Source organism: Borostomias antarcticus (genome assembly GCF_949987555.1).
Source record: "Borostomias antarcticus genome assembly, chromosome: 15".
Taxonomy (NCBI): Eukaryota; Metazoa; Chordata; class Actinopteri; order Stomiiformes; family Stomiidae; genus Borostomias; species Borostomias antarcticus.
The window spans coordinates 13003242-13020339 of NC_140248.1; the positions used below are offsets into that span (position 1 = coordinate 13003242).

At 42.0% G+C, this 17098-nt stretch overlaps 2 protein-coding genes across 2 annotated transcripts; one reads left to right on the forward strand and one right to left on the reverse strand.

Moving 5' to 3' along the window:
- Positions 1-2778: 2778 nt before the first annotated feature.
- Positions 2779-9641, reverse strand: gnb2 (guanine nucleotide binding protein (G protein), beta polypeptide 2). Its single transcript, XM_084450032.1, has 10 exons — positions 9526-9641; positions 6472-6575; positions 6251-6289; positions 5633-5739; positions 5390-5453; positions 5071-5233; positions 4305-4371; positions 3774-3975; positions 3390-3606; positions 2779-2903 (listed from the first exon to the last, which is right to left on the reverse strand). Exons 2-10 carry the CDS (start codon positions 6526-6528, stop codon positions 2797-2799), a joined length of 1023 nt encoding a protein of 340 aa, XP_084306158.1. The 5' UTR covers positions 6529-6575; positions 9526-9641; the 3' UTR covers positions 2779-2796.
- A 5038-nt stretch (positions 9642-14679) lies between these two features.
- LOC311318641 (uncharacterized protein) lies at positions 14680-16690 on the forward strand. The gene is made up of 2 exons (XM_084450029.1): positions 14680-15558; positions 15727-16690. Exons 1-2 carry the CDS (start codon positions 14913-14915, stop codon positions 16449-16451), a joined length of 1371 nt encoding a protein of 456 aa, XP_084306155.1. The 5' UTR covers positions 14680-14912; the 3' UTR covers positions 16452-16690.
- Positions 16691-17098: the final 408 nt, after the last annotated feature.

Sequence of the window (17098 nt, forward strand, 5' to 3'; positions counted from 1 at the left end):
GATTTCTCTTTAATTATATGCCAATTGGGAAGCTGAAGTGGTAAAGTAGCTTAATATATTCTGAAAGAACTATTTTATTAAATATGTATATTATAGTGGAGAATTAAAATGAATGTATTGTATTTGTATAACAATTTACTGCTATATTAATCTAAAGCACAATTTATTTCATGGCACAGAGCAAAGCTAATAGAGTATATACTGACAGAAGGACTAGTTTGTGAGTGTTTAAGTGTTTGGTAGTGAAAGACCAAGTCATAAATCGCGCTGTGGAGTCTGGACATGTACACTACTGTATGATGGCTCTGGAGCCCACCTGGGTGGTTGTCTACTGTATGATGGCTCTGGAGCCCACCTGGGTGGTTGTCTACTGTATGATGGCTCTGGAGCCCACCTGGGTGGTTGTCATCTTGTAGGTTGAGAGGAACGGACACATCTGATGCTGTGGGCTGTCAACTGAGACAGAGTGGAGTATGTTGATGCAGACGGTCAATGATGAGACGCTATTTTATTGTCAGGTTTAAACTTTCAAATTATCAAGTGAGTGGTTGATGTACTTGATGATACCCTCCAACCCAAGCTCCAGAAAACATCTGTTGTGCTGTTTCAGTCTCAATCAAAATTGGTAATGCCATGACCGGGGCATGATTGAAATGATCTGTGTCATGTACGTATAGATAATCTTTGCCATATCAAATATTATGACACTTATTCGTAAGCAATATGAAATAAGTTGAATCCTCTGCTGTCTGTCTCAGTGTGACTTGTGGGGAGTGTTTTTTTCTGTGGCCTTTGGCAGACTGAATGTAAGCTGGTCTGTTTGTCTTGTGTAAGACAAGATATAGCCATGTTCTGTACTTAGCTGAATCTCCGCTTTTGGTCTTAATCACAGGAATATAACATGTATACTCCACAGTCAACGTTGTAACACTTCACTAAACTGTTCTGATGCTTCTCTGGTTTTGCATTTATGACTTTATCCCAGTAACTGCCTTTGATGAAGTACTGGTATGTACATCAATAAATGAATGAATTAGAATACCTTTATCAGTTGGGTGGGAAGTGACTTGCCTCCACCCACTGGAGTTACACATTAATGAGACACACAGTCTTCTTGTAAATTCAGATTCTCACAGTCTTCTTGTAAATTGAGGTATGAATGGATTCATGATTTTATAATCCAGATGATAATGGTTGGAATCCAGACAGGTCATAGTAGGAAGTTGGAAAAGCTGATATCTTTGGACGGGTCTATAATCTCTTTACTTAACTTTTGTTTTCAAAATCTTGTTTTTGAGAAATAAAACATCTTTACACTGTTTAACGGGTTAACTCCCTCTGAAGGGTTACGTGTTAGACTGGTAAATGTTCAAGTTTGAAAAGCTTGTATTGAATGAACTCATAAGTCTTTAAAGTCTTAATGCTGAATAGTTTGAAAAAATAAAAAATTGATCTCATCTTAAAATGTCTGTCAATGTCAGTCCCTTTTCTTCATTCATATACAGTGATATGAATTGTATTTCAGGAGGCTTGCTTATAAACACACAAAAATAATATCCATAATAAGAAACACACCTGGCAAAAACTGGCAAGAGAGGCTACGTGTATTTATTAATAGTATGTACAATGTTTACCATCATAAAGTTGACATAATATATTGACAAAGTCAAAAGTATGAATATTGCCCCCTGCTTATTTCAGAGTAGTCTCTTGATAATCAGTTTCTTTTTTCTCACTCACCTTATGAGTCTCATTTTATTGATTTCATTTAGTTTAATTTCATCATTATTCTCTAATAATTATCCTTAAAGTGTATCTGAGGCACACAGGGAAAACATGAATAAAATAGGTGTAAAAAATTAATACAACAAAAACATCAAAACCAAAACTATCATATATTTACTTCTATATGTGGGTGTACATATCTATAAAAACAGGAACTACATGATAGCATTTTGTTTGAGCCAGAAACTTTTAAAATTGATGGTTTCATCTTAATATATCATTTTTACTGTGTCTCGAAAGTTTATCCATTCTGCCAGTTCTCTAATCTTCCCTGTCTGTAATATCTTTTCTTACTGGATTCTCCTGCTCATTTATCTCTTTCATTCATATGACACCTTGTCACTAGAACACAAGCATGGTTACAGAAAATCAGTTTGAGGAGATTTGGGACTTCAGTAAACAAACAGAAAACAGAATAGTCCAATAACTCCCTCTCCCTCATTTAGTTTAGGGGATGGAGTCTTCTCAGAAAGTATGTGTGTGTGCGTGTGTGTGTGCGTGCGTGTGTGTGTGTGTGTGTGTATGTGTGTGTGCGTGTGCGTGCATGTGTGTGTGGGCACATGTGTATTTTGCAACAAAAGAAATTAGATAATGTGTGCCATTTGAGCATGTTTTAGTTGAGCAGATGTGCGGAGTCAAATCTGGTCACTTGAACTGTGATTCCAATTACATGTGTATGGTGGTCTTGTCTGTTGTGTATGTTAATCAGTTGTGGGTATGGGCATCGGTTTGTATTTCTAGTGGACTCTTCCTGCATACAGTGTGATGTGGCATGTGTGTGTATCTGTGTAAACTCATACCTAATTGGCGATATATATATTATGTACAGTACAATGTTTCAATTTGTATGTGTGTATTTGTGTGTGTGTGCTGTGTGTGTATGTGTGTGTACATCTTACGTACAGTGTGTATACAGTGTGCAAACTATGTGTACCAAAATGTGAGATGTGAAATACTTTGTACGGTGTGTGTGTGTGTGTGTGTGTGTGTGTGTGTGTCTCATGAAGCTTGTCAGTTCCAGATCTTGAGGAAGCTGTCCCAGGACCCAGTGGATACCGCCATGCCGTCATCCGTCACACCTAGACAGCTGACGCGATTGTCATGGCCGGCTAACACACCTGGTGGAGAGAGGGATGGGTCTCAGCACATTCTGGCCTGCAACTGTCACAGCATCCCTTATACCAAATAAGACCTTTTCTGAGATGGCACATTATTGATCGAACACTATGGTCGAATATTTCACACATTCCACAAGTCATCACTTATAAAATTACACATTTGCGTTATTGTAGTATAAGGCTATATTCTGCAAAACTTAATGACCTGTGGCTGTGCTGGCACACCCTACACACAGACCACGTGCTGCACGTGGGACCCCGACTGTTTGGGGTGTCTTGAAGACATATTTTTGGAGCCACCGTTTCCTAACGTCATTAGATACCATTAAGACAATAACATGCACCGAATTCCTGCTCGGGGCCCCACATCACCTAGAGCCGGCCCTGGTATGGACCAGGAGTGTGCTGCTGCCCCAGCGCTACGCAACAACTACCCCCTCAACTACCCCCTCAACAGCTACCCTTACTGCCTCCGACTCCACTGACCTGCTCGGTCTCCCTTCATGGCGTCCCAGATGTTGCAGTTGAAGTCGTCGTAGCCGGCCAGCAGCAGCCGTCCGGAGCGGGAGAAGGCCACGGAGGTGATGCCACAGATGATGTTGTCATGCGAGTAGAGGCTGAGCTCCTGGTCGGCGCGCAGGTCGAACAGCCTGCAGGTGGCGTCATCTGAGCCGGTGGCAAAGGCGCTGCCATTAGGGAAGAACTGGGAGAAGGAGGAGGAGGTGGGGGGGGGGGCACACAAGCGAGAGAACAGTTAAGAGATTCAGAATTAGAACTGACACGTTTTTTTTGTGAAAACAAATCAACCAGGAGCCAGGCTACCAGCGGCCCCCGCCACACACGCACACACACACACACACACACACTCACACAGACAGCGTTGATGTCCGACTCGTGGCCCGTGAATGTCTGTCGGCACATGCTGTCCCTGATGTCCCACAGTTTGATGGAGGCATCGCAGGCTCCGGACACAAACGTGCGGAAGTCCGGGGACAGGGACAGGCTCATGACGTCGCCGCTGTGGCCCGAAAACACCGTGGTCTGTTGGCTCGTCTCGATGTCCCACAGCGCACTGAGGGACAGACCAGGGACCGGTATCAGCTGAGGACGCTTTCATAGCTAGCCACATCTATTGTTTATCACTTAATTATACTTTATACTTTAAAGCTGCATGAGATAACTCAGCACTTTGGCGGCCCCTCTGGTCATGATAAAAACTGCAATATACTAAGCAATACACTGAAATTCTCAAATAATAAGTTCACAGGGTCTCATGCGGTCTCATGTCATGAAAATGAATTGCTAAGGCCAATTCATAAACAATTAGCAGAAAACCCTGAATATTTAACTATAAAAAAGTTATCATGCATGTTTAACTGTGTGTTCTCCGTCGGAACTCACCAGGTAGTGTCTCCTGAACTTGTGATGATTTGATTGTCATCAATGAAACGGCAACAGGATAGGTAACCTGTAATATGAAAATGTTAGGAGGCTCCACCAAACAATGCTGACTAAGCCATACAGTACCATCCTAACTCATATCACATTAGTAGTAAATTAGGCAGCACGTGAGCCCTACAGTACAGCAGAAGCACAGCCTGGGAATAGTCTTTCTAGCTGACGTCTCAGCTCATTATAATTGTGTTGACCTATGGATAATTAGCCATGTGAATTAAATCTTCCTTGATTAGGGATTTGGGACTTTAGGTTCCCCATGAGGCTAGGAACAGGGTTGAACTAAATACGCACACCTATGTGACGTATACTGTACCATAAATATGAGTCATGTCTAATTAGAAACTAGAGTGTGAGGTTTACAGACACACTATCACTGCTGTGGGCGGAAACCTTGTATCTCCAAAATGGCAAGTTTTCAGAATGTTGAAAAGAACATTCTGATTTCTATATTTTTGAACATAACATCACATATGATGAGCTGTTTATAATACTTTTAATTGGTCCGAGGGCTGGGTGGTGTACAGAGGTTGTACAGCGTAGTACCAGCTTTCAATTGATGTAAAGAAAAATCACCAAAATGGAGATACAAGGTTTTGCCCCGACAGAAGCGCTATGGAACTTGATGACTGTTTACTTTCTATTTTTGCCCGAGTGAAGTAGTAATGGTTTTCATATACTGTACACGTATGATTACTGTGCATTGCTCTACCTGTATGGCCAGGTAATTCCCTGCTGACCCTGACGTTTCCTTCGCGGGTCTTCAAGCAGTAGATGGAACAGATGTTATCGAGACCTCCGCAGGCCACATAGTTCCCAGAGGGGGCATATGCACAGGTCATCACCCAGGAGGAGCGCAGTGGGATGGCATGCATCTGAGGGGATAAGGGTGCAGGATTATGGATGTGGCAATAGAGAGCACAGAATAGCACAACCGGGCTGGAGATTCCTGGGGACCGCTAAGTGAGACTCAGCCTACAGGTGCCCTTGGTGATACCATAGAGCAAGGTTTTGGATTTTGGTGCCCTTACCTTGTTAGTGGTGTAGCTGTCCCAAATGATCAGTTTTCCATCTTGAGAGGCACTGACCAGCAGCCTGTGGTACAAAGGAGTTAATGTTTGAGGTAAAAGCACCATCAGGGGGGCTAATGATGCAGTGGTTTTAGGTCATCGATCCATCTCTCTAACATTAATGATACGAGATTATCACATAACAAATGAGAAAGGTATTATCAGAGAGAGAGAGACCCTGAGGATGTGTTGACATAAACCCACCTTGAGTCTGTGCCCCAGTGCATGGCATAGATCTTAGCCAGGTGCCCACGGAGGGTGCGCCTTGTCCGCATCTGAATCCTCCCCACAGGGTCCAGACCTGCGGTGATCTGATTCACGCACAAACACACATCGTATTTCGTATGTAATCCGTAATGTCTACAGTGTCTTAATGTCTTATTTTGTAAACGTCTCCTGTCATATTGTTGTAATGTCTTACTGTCTTATGTCTTAAGTTTTGTCTTGATATCTGAGAGTGCCGGGCACAGTGCATTTCATTGTATTTTATAATACACATGACAATAAAAGCCTTGAACTTGAACTTGAACAACAGCAATAAACAGACAAATTAATCAGGAGTATGGAATGTCATTCTTAGCATCCACAGAAACGAATCAAGTAACCAATATAGGTGTCTGTGAAAATAACTATGGGTTAGATGTTATATGAATATCAAAATAGTTTAATTGCTCAAATTGCTTTACTCACGTAAGATTGCTAAGAAATATGCAATTATTATTCTCTAGGCCACTAACAAGCTTTTGTCATGCCAGATCACACAGGAACCACTCAACAATATCCAAAATGTTTTGTTTTGTACCTACAGTGTGTGAAACTTACTTGTGTCAAAGTTGAGTCTCCACATGCTTTCCTGGCATCCTAGAAGACAAGAGGGTGGTTAGACAAAGCAGGGTAGGCATCTACAGTACACTTCAAAACAGGAACTTGCAGTGCATTCTCAACACAATTTCCATCTTCTCCGATAATCCAGCGATTTATATCCGTTCTAGGATGACATCAGAGGCCTCACAAGGTTTAGTCCTAAAACCTTCTTAACTTACTCTTATCTGGTTCCTAAGTTGCTCCGCCTCCTGGCGCAGCTGCTCCAGCTCGCTCATCTTGGATTGGTCCCTGGCCTCTTCAATATCCTATGGCACTCGGTCACCTGATGTTGAAAAAAAAAAAGGGAAAGTACCATTAGACACACATTCAGGACAGCAAGGTGATGGATTCTTCTGGTCCTCATTTAGCTATTTGCAGTTACTGCGAAGGGAGTAAGGGACAGTCCTCCTATAACATTAGAGCAAGCCGATTATCTCATGTAAAGCATTCATGTTGGTCAGGATATGTTTACCAGATGGAATGAATAATTGGATTTCAGGGTTGCCATGGAAGGTATTCAACACTAAACAACATCAGTCTCATTTTCCGCTGCTGATCTCTCCATGATCAATGGGTGGAATCGGATCATAATAATTTTGACATGATGTCACCTTGTGTCAGAAATGACTGCAAGGTTAAAGATATACTGAGGCCGATTATAGGTCATATTACCCCTAAATTAACCTGTAATCTCTTTTTAATCTCATGCTTTCCTGAGATAGCACTTGCGCTCTTTCACATTACTGGTGACAGAGTGCACAATGAGCTGCGTAAACTGTGTTTGTTTATGGCAGTGCAGCCTTGTCTGGTTTAACTGAGGAGAATAATCTGTAATCTGCTTTAATCTGAGGGAGAGTGCCATTTAATGGGCTCTGCTATCCATGAACAATTTAATGCAAGGAAACAAGATTAGGATTACATCAAGCAGCATTTATCATTCATTACAGACACTGAGCATCGCCATGTGTGTGTGTGTGTGTGTGCTCTCTACAAGCTGTCTATAAATGATAAATGAACCTGTCATTCAAAGTTATTTAATAAGAGTTTTACTCCTGTTGCTGCTGACTACTTGACAAAGTCAACCTTATAGTAAATAATAGTAAATATAAATCGAATTTACCATTGGCATGTTGATGAGTATGACACAAGTATTAACTATTCTTACCTATCATTGTAACAGACCATAAGAGACTACCGTAATAGTAAGCACTGCATCTTTCACTCTGACGTGATATATCATCTCATATAGAGTAACACCTGATAATTGTAACCTATTACAAATAGGGATGATATAATTAGCAGGTTGTGTGTGTGCATCTAATCTTCAAAATCATTAAACATTATATTTGCAGTGCTATAGGCTACTTGTTTGCTCTTAAAACATCCCTATCAAAATGCTGACAGAATTGCTTATTTTGCATCATGTGAGGGGAATTAGTGTGAGGGGAATTAGTCTTGAAATTCTGTCCCTTGACAGGCTAACCATGTAGTCTGTGACTACCCCATAAGAGAACAGCTACACATTTAAATTGTATCTCAAAATGGTCTCTTGTATTTGCATGGGTTTCTGTGCCTATTCAAATACACCCCACAACAGTGTCCACTATATACTCTTCATTGCACACTACATTTGCATCGCTGCCATGTATTTGCTCTGGGAAAATATAGGGAGCCTGAGAGATTCCATTTAAGGTTTCATACAAGCCCCTGTGTCTCGCTGTAAGCGTTACAGTAGCCTACCCTAAACTCACAATGTTACTCAAGGCCATTGCGTATAAACAGAAATACACAAATACACACCACCATATCTACTAGGGAGAGCAATTAGCTAGGTCATTGTTCCCCGGGGGAACCTCCACCCAGATGGATCACACGGCACTAATGGAAGGCGACGGGGGTAAATTAGTGGGTCCCAGTCTCCTGGCATAGCTGCTCTTTTAGCCAATAAAGCTCTGAGGGGGGTGCTGCATCAGAGACCAGGCCAGCAGGCATAGGACACCATCTTCCATTGAGATGATCAAACTTCAAAAACACAGGGCACAGTAATTAGGAGGTACACCAGGGTTTGGCCCACTTGAGGGTGGTGGTGGTGGGCTGGCAGCTTAAGACTGATGTTGAGGCCAAAGGAGTAGAACTGTAGTCAAATCAGTGCAAGCTAATACAGGTTCGCAACATAAAGTAACACATTAAGCAAAAGTAGCATAAGAGACTTTTGAGAAGTCTCTTCTGATCTGCTAAGGTGATGTATCAAGTGTTTAAATCCACTTGTGGGCAGGCCCTCAGACCCTGTCCAAACTAAGCAAGATGCCAGAACCTTTAGACGGAATGACAGTGTAACAAACATCCACTATCCTAAAATGCATCGTCTTAATTGGTCTTGAGCATGGATTTTGCTAGATAGTGAAAACAAGGTTACAAATTGTGGGTTATGGGTCAAAGACTGGGTTCTTGTAGCGAAATGATGCAAAATGACAATGTGGCCCCACCCCTTATGTTCATGCACAGTAAACTACTGGGTGTTCGGTTGACATTTCATGGCTGACAAGGTCTGGATACTAAAAGGAAACACACATCAATTGCGTCGTTTCATCTTACAAAAAGGTTACTTGAGAGATAAAACATTGCTAGAACAAAATGTTTAATTGATTTTATGGTCAAATGACAGTATTGTCTGACTGAAATCCACCCTATAGGTTGACTACCCATCGGCCTTGAGGCGCAGTTCAGACAGATCCTGCTACTCTCGCAGCAGAAAGCATAGCAGCCCTCCAAAATATGGCCTGATGTAGGAACTAAAGAAGCAACTACCGTATACATGTTTGATGGTGGACACAACGAGGGCCTTGACTATAGGCTACACATCATTATTTCACTGAACCCTGGGCAATCGCGGTAAATGACACTGGCCCTAGCAACCGTGTAATATTTCCATGTCGCTAATAGGCTATGCAAACGCAAAACGGTAAAGGCTGTAGAGGCTGCATGAATGTAGGCTAGCCTATGCTACAGGATGTATTATGTGTAGAATTATATTCTAAAGAATGTTTTTACTTGATGCGTTTCTGTCCTTTTCGCATACCCTTCTTCTAATAATCACAAATAAGGGTGGAAATCCATTTAATCGAAATGATGAGCCTAGTCATGAAAAGGCCCATCACTGGTAGGCTAGTCTACATCATCCAGCCATCTTACATCCAATACATTTGTGACAGCATTTTATAATGGATGGCTACCTGATTGTTAATGTTTCCGATGATGTTGTTGTTTTTTCTCGAGTAAAATCTGGAGACAACGTTTCAAAAAGCCTGTGGAGGTTTATTGGTCCCTCTTAGTCTATAAAAAACAATATAGGGACAAAAATATGCAGATATTTAAACTATCCAGTCTGCTTCTTGTCTTTTCAATTCTTGCTCGGCGAATCTCCAATGTTTCCGAAACGTCAAATGAATATTATAGCATTATACAGAGAAACCATATCTCCGTCTGACTGGACCTCTTGAAAAGATGAAATCTGCTCTTGTGTTCCCGTTTCCTCTTCGGAATGATTTGCCTCTCTACGCCCGAAACCTTCAGCACAAAAACATCGTTGTCTAAGCTGCTGGAACACAATTGCAGTCTGTCCACGCATCAAAGAATATGCATTGAACCCTGTGAAATTGATAAATATTTTCTATGTCTCCGAATTACTCTGTATGTGGTTTTCGTGATCCTCGTTCCCTTCCTCGCTAGTTCACGGAGCTCTTCCCCCTCCCTCTCTCCCTCACTCCCTCACTTCGTAATGACGGTCGCCTCTTCGTCAAAAAATGAATTATTGAATAAATTGCAAAGCACCGAGGGTTGAGCTCTGGAGAGAAAAATAAAATTAATATCAAAAAGCTACTGGGCTATCTTGCCGGAGGAGCAGGAAACCCACCCATCGGTACACCTATAAACAAGAACATGCAACAATAATCTATTGTTCACACGTTCTGTTTTGTATAATCTAAACAGCAATATACCAATACATACAATAACCAATTCGGATAAAATCACCCGGTCTGCGCTTACTAAACGTTAGATCTCATAAGCACGATTCAACCACACCCATTTCATGGAGACTGTACCATTCTACAACGCCCCCTCTGATGTCTACTAGAATAGATGCAGACTCTCCTCCATCCACTGCAGATTTGGAACACATCTCAGCTTGCGGACTATGCATAATATGTAATAGACAGGTCTATTGGTGAACTTTAATTCAGACTATGGTCTGCAGTCTACAGGCTAGAGGTCATTACTTTCACATGCTCACAAAACACCAAAGAAGGCCTACATTAGGCCTACATTACAGTCAGCAGACTTACAAGTGCATTAAGGTAGTCAAGAGAACTACAGTACTAGTCACCAAAAATCATAGAGCATCTAATTTAAACAAGCATCAAGAGCATAGCCAGTGCTAAAGTAAGAGTGCAAACTAGGCCCATCTCTTGAAGTGACTTCTAGAGGTCCTGAATTCATCACCTTGATGCCCCTGAAGTCGTAGGCAACCCCCTTCTTGGCTCCTTAATTGTGCTTGTTTAATTAAGACTGCAGAATAGGCTAGACCAAATTACTCAGCACAGTGTCATCCCTGGAGATGATCACACCCAAGGCTTCCGGTTTAATTAGCGGTGGAAGAGGAGATAATAGTGAGTGGTTTTCTGACAGTTCCACAACTTTTAATATGAGTCATACAGTATGAGCTCAAGTTGGAACTTAATATCCTTGTCCATCCAGAAAATAGGCTATACTGTATTTACAATCAGTTATTGAGACATGACCTGTCGCATACACACAATAAATTGATTTCTCCCAGGATACCTATAGCTACATGCCCAGGATGAGATTCTAAGATAGGCCTATTCCGTGTCATAAAAAACAAACTTCCATTTAATTTCAGCCTATTCAGTGAAAAAAAGTTTTGGGGCAAAGTTGTACCTTAGGCCTAGGGCCTACTGGTTGTGACAAAATGGGGCCTTGTGGTGAAGTAAATGATCAACATACCTTTAATGTTATTTATTTCATTTAGTCTAGGGCTACGGTATTTTAAATGATCGCTGGAGGACGTTTTTTGAAGTTCATTACAAGGCATTTAAGTAGCCTAGACTAATATTCTGTCTTGTTCTGAATGTGCCTGCGATGCACAGACAAAGAGGGCTTCAACATAGGCTGTAAGGTACTGGGCCAGGTACTGAGGTTGCATTATCATAGACCGGGACATGCGTCCCCCCTCCGGGAGCCAGACGTTGGTATGTCCCACCTGCCCTGTCCCTCTGCAGGCCCCATAAGGGACTGTAGTAAGTGAGGATAGGTTGCCTAGCAACAGCAAAGGCTTGAGCAAAGAGGACACAAGGAGCCATACATCCACCAGACAACAGTGCATGCATACGACCCTACACACACATGCACGCACGCTCACACACACACACACACACACACACACACACACACACACACACACACACACACACACACACACACACACACACATACTTACAAACACCAGACAGCAGTGTACATGTATACGACCCATCCATCCATTTAGAAAGCAGTGCATGTACTGTATGGCCTCACATTCACACGCATACATACAAACTGTACATACAGACACCAGACAGCAGTGCGTGTATGTGGCCTTACAATTACACACACACACGCACACGCACACGCACACACACACACACACACACACACACACACAGAGATATACATACATACACCAGACAGCAGTGTGCATGTATATGACACTACACATACATACATACATACATACATACATACATACATACATACATACATACATACATACATACATACATACATACATACATACATAACCGAGTGAAACTCACTCCTCAAAGGAGCGCTGACAATCCTTCCAAGAGAGATGCACTGGGCAAGCCCTTAACATGGGTCGAACTGTTGAACACGCAGACGAAAGTACTACCATTACAATGGTGCCATGACCCGCATGCCCAGTGGTGAGGAGTGAGTCCGGAAGGGTGAGTGTAACCGAATGAAATGTGGAGTAACTGGTGAAACTCACTCTGAAAGGAGCTCTGACAGTCCCTTATAGCGAGACGTCTCTATTTGCGCAACTGTCAGCGAGTCCGGCTGTGGGGTGGCTGTGGCTCAGGAGGTAGAGAGGGTCATTCAATGATCATAGGATCGGCGGTTCGAATCACGGCTCCTCCTGTCCACATGTCTAAGTGTCCTTGTTCCCAATGAGCAAGTTAGCACCTTGCATGGCAGCTGCCGCCATTAGTATGAGAATGTATTTGTGAATGGGTGAATGAGAGGCCATTGTAAAGTGCTTTGGATAATATATATAATACATACATATATCCACCAGACAGCAGTGCGTGTAAATAGCCCTATACATACATTGAAGAGGACAACGTCTTTATTTGTCATGCAGCACACAAAATGAGTGACACATGGTAACACACACACAAACACGCACACACACACACACACACATGCACATGCATTTAGGATCGCCATACATACATACATACATACATACATACATACATACATACATACATACATACATACATACATACATACATACATACATACATACATACATTATATCAGACAGTGGTGCATGTAAATGGCCCTACACACCCACACACATACATACATACACATACATACATACATACATACATACATACATACATACATACATACATACATACATACATACATACATACAGGTACATACATCCACCAGACAGCAATGCATGCATGTACTGTATATGACCCTACACACATACATTTTAAATGCTTCAACCCTTATTAGGGTCCTCTACACCAGAAATCAGATTTTTTTGTAAATATATATCCTTGTTGCTACACTGAATGAAATGAATAATATATACATAGGGCCAAAACCAGAATTATGCCTACTGGTTGACTTCAGTAGGTCTTGCTTTCTGATAGACTATACCCAAATATCTGACATTTTGAAATCCACAAGAAGGGAAGAAGAAAAAAAAACAGAAAAAAGACAGACACAGACAATATGATCTGATAATTTGGGTCACCACATGCAATGTCCCTGGAGATCCTGTAAGGCTTTAGACACATCAATAACATTAGGAATCATACAAAGGACAGTATCAACAGAACTTGAAACCTCACATCAATTTGAGTTTTAAGAACAATAAGCAATGCACATGAATAATTCTCATTGACTATGTTTGTTTATGCCAAGCTTCTCTGTGTGTATGCTCACATCTGCAAACCACTTCCTAGAAATTCTCATCCTTAGCCTGTAGATGTCAACCTCATACAGTTTATGTCATCCTTTGGTATCCTGGTCTTGATATTTATTTAACTGTCTGGGTATCAGAGCCATCCAACCTAATGTTTAGTGAGGAAGGACAAGGAGGGAGGCAATGGTTGCTTCTAACCTAACAGAAGCTAGATAGATTATGGTTGTGGTCCTATATGATGTGTGGGCTAGACTTGGAGGCCCAGTGATGTAGCTGGCAGTTGTGTTACCAGACATCTACAGTCTTAACACAAGAGAAATGTCCATCAACAGATAAATTGCCTTTCTTCTTATTATCATTTTTTGTATAAGCCTGAATTGTTCACAGGATCAACTGCGCAGCAACAACTGGAGTCTGTGGCAGAGAGGAGGATGAGGGATAAACTGAAGTATATCCTGAACAACCCTTCCCATCCCCTCTATGGCGAGCTGTGGCAGATGGGGAGTACTTTCAGCCAGAGGCTCATCCCAGGTGCAATACGGAGAATTTCAGACGCTCCTTTGTGCCAGCAGCCATCAGACTATATAACAGGGCGTGTGTCATATTTATGTATACATTGTATTACTAGATATATCTAGACAGCCAGGATGTATGTATATATATGTATTTTTTTCCTTGACTTACCTACCTGTATAGTAAGTAATAGTAATATTTATATTTAGACTGAATGTATGTATGTATGTATGTATGTATGTATGTATGTATGTATGTATGTATGTATGTATGTATGTATGTATGTACCCTAGCTATATATATATATTATCATATTGTATAGCTATATTATACTGACTGATTGTATGTAGGTATATCTTTCCTATTATATTCTATACTGCACAGTCACTGTACATACAGATGTATACATCTCCTCCCCCCTCTATCTATCTATCTATCTATCTATCTATCTATCTATCTATCTATCTATCTATCTATCTATCTATCTATCTATCTATCCTTCTTGAGCTACTTATTATCATGGCAGGCTTTGGGAATTCCTTTTTATGGAGTCTGAACTACAAAACCCACAATGCTACGCTTTCATTTTGACGTCATTAGTAGGCGACGTGTCGTCGTGAGGAAGGTGAGCAATCGAAAACAAATCAACCGTTCGATATAGTTAACGTTAGCTAAGAAAGAACCAGATATTACATTCCTAGAAGGAATATAATATTATGTATGTACATTCGTATGTTACTTGTGATTCAGCTGCTCAGTTTATCTAAAGCTAAAGAACTAAGAACGTCCACTGGGCCAACTGCATAGCTAGGAGATCTCGAATCGCTCTCTCTGGTCACACCGCAATTGAAAATCTTAGTTGAACAATGAGTTTAACGATGGATGCAAGTGCCTCTTTCCTTAAATATGAACTTGCTTCGACTATCGATCAGGCAGTGAGGTGTGCAGTTGAAACCGTTTTGAAGGAAACGGCCAGAGTCGTTGGCATCAAACTGGCCGCGGCTACAACTGCCGCTGCCCAGTCTCATCGTGAGAATCAAAGTTTGAAAGAGCGACTAGAAATATCAGAGAGCGAATTGAAGGCTGTGCGTTACTACATGACGGCGGCCGAGAAAAACATCAAACAATGTTTACAACTCAATCAGCCCCGATCAGTAGGCGCGGGCCCCGAGGAGTCCATCTTCGTGCCCCCTACTGCCACGGGTAGTCCACGCACACTGCTTAACCGAGGCTCTACACGAGCTCAGAAGTCGTTTCGAGCCTCAGCTACACGATCTCAATTTCCCAAGTCACTGCCCAGTGTAGGTTTGTGCTTGCCGACTGTGATGCATGAATGGCCGAGGAGCGGCTCAAGCTTCAGACGAATGCGGACATCCTCAATAGTTTCTACCTCCAACTTCTCACGAACATCGAAAACTCAACCATTTGAGTTTGGGAATGCATCCCAAAATAAAGCAGGTGAAGAAACTGGAGGTCAATTCTACATCACAGACGATGGAATCGCTGAGAAAGGTAGGCCCTACCCACTGATTCAGTCATTGCACTAGTGAAAAATGTCCCAATTATTTGAATTTGCCATGCGAAAACATAGATGTCAATGCCATAGGTCGATCTTTATTCTGTCTGAGTTTAAAGATCTCCATCTTTTGGTTATTGATTTGATTTCCTGATCTTTCTCAGAGTACAAAGTTACTGAAGGGGAGGACTATGGAAGAAAACCACTTGGGCAGCAGGAGGGGGAAACCAAAGCAGCAGAAGAGGTCCCTGAGGATATTGCCAACTTTGAATTTGAGATGGATCCCCCAGCAGGAAATGTAAATGAGCTTGGCCTTATCGAGGTGCTGGATGATGAGGAAGTCAAAGAGGGAACGGTTAAAATTGAAGACGACGCTGACACATCTGCGCTAGAGCCCCCTCCACTTCCTGAATCAACAGAGCAGTTGCCACAGATTACAGCCCCCATTGGTGACAACAACGGTGAGAGCAATGATATGAGCTTTGTCCCAATGCCAGTGGTGGAGCCCGCTTACCTGGCCCCTGTGCAGGCGGAGATAGAGAGCCCTGATAAGGTTCATCGCTGCAACGTGTGTGGCCGTGGCTTCCGTCGGTTCTACTGCCTGAAGACTCACCAGAGGATTCACACGGGTGAGCGGCCGTATCCTTGCAGGTACTGTGAGAAGCGCTTCCGCCACCTGGACAGTCTGCACAAGCACCAGCGCATCCACACCGGGGAAAGGCCATACCGCTGTGCCCAGTGCGGCTGCTGTTTCAGGGAGCTAGGCCAGCTAAAGAAGCACCGACTGACCCACTCCCCGGCCCCCACCACGTCACACCCTACACTCTCTCTTCTCCAAGCAGGCCCCTCCTACACCTGGCCTCACCTCAACCCACAGTCCTTGGATTGAACTAGATTAATCAATTAATCTAAAAGTTGTTAACAGTATATAATGCTGGTCTGTGCAGTATCTGTTTATGTTGATATTTCCACACATGCAAGGCAAAGGTGTTTAGTCAGCTGTACATAAGGTAGGCTACACCCTAGGAATACTGTGTGCAGCCATACCGCAATAGCCAAGAAAAGGTTTTAGCGAATTAGAAATAAATATTTCAGCTGCATTTAACAGGTTGGAAAACCAATATAACATTCTCACACATACATATCTTAAATAGTTAAGTGTTAGAAAAAAAAATTCTTCTGGTGACGTTGTAATCTTTTTACATTTCATGATTGTTTTACCGTTTTAACTGTTAAGCAATGTTGTAATAAAACTATTTTGTTACGCTTGAATTCTGTTTCCACTATTACTAATCTCCAATGGTCCGTTATTTATTTATTTATTTTACCGAAGATTCTTATTAATCAACTTGAATACGTTGAATACATTTGTAGTGTAGGGTTGTGTAGGGTAAAGTTGTTTTTCACACCTAACTGCTGCGGTTCACACAAGACATTTCGAACCGGTTTGTGGAGAGGACGTTTTCGTGCCTTAGCCTACTGGCTGCAGATTCCCCGCCCTCATCTCTGACAATTCGTTCATCATCACGTATTTGT

What these genes read in the sequence shown, in the direction of transcription:
- gnb2 (XM_084450032.1), bottom strand. Translation starts at nt 6,528, where the DNA reads ATGAGCGAGCTGGAGCAGCTGCGCCAGGAGGCGGAGCAACTTAGGAAC. An exon ending in AACTTAGGAACCAGATAAGA is followed by an intron (nt 6,290 to 6,471) that starts GTAAGTTAAGAA and finishes CTTGTCTTCTAG; the next exon opens with GATGCCAGGAAAGCATGTGG. An exon ending in ACAGCTACACCACTAACAAG is followed by an intron (nt 5,234 to 5,389) that starts GTAAGGGCACCA and finishes TTATCCCCTCAG; the next exon opens with ATGCATGCCATCCCACTGCG.
- LOC311318641 (XM_084450029.1), top strand. Translation starts at nt 14,913, where the DNA reads ATGAGTTTAACGATGGATGCAAGTGCCTCTTTCCTTAAATATGAACTT. An exon ending in CGATGGAATCGCTGAGAAAG is followed by an intron (nt 15,559 to 15,726) that starts GTAGGCCCTACC and finishes GATCTTTCTCAG; the next exon opens with AGTACAAAGTTACTGAAGGG.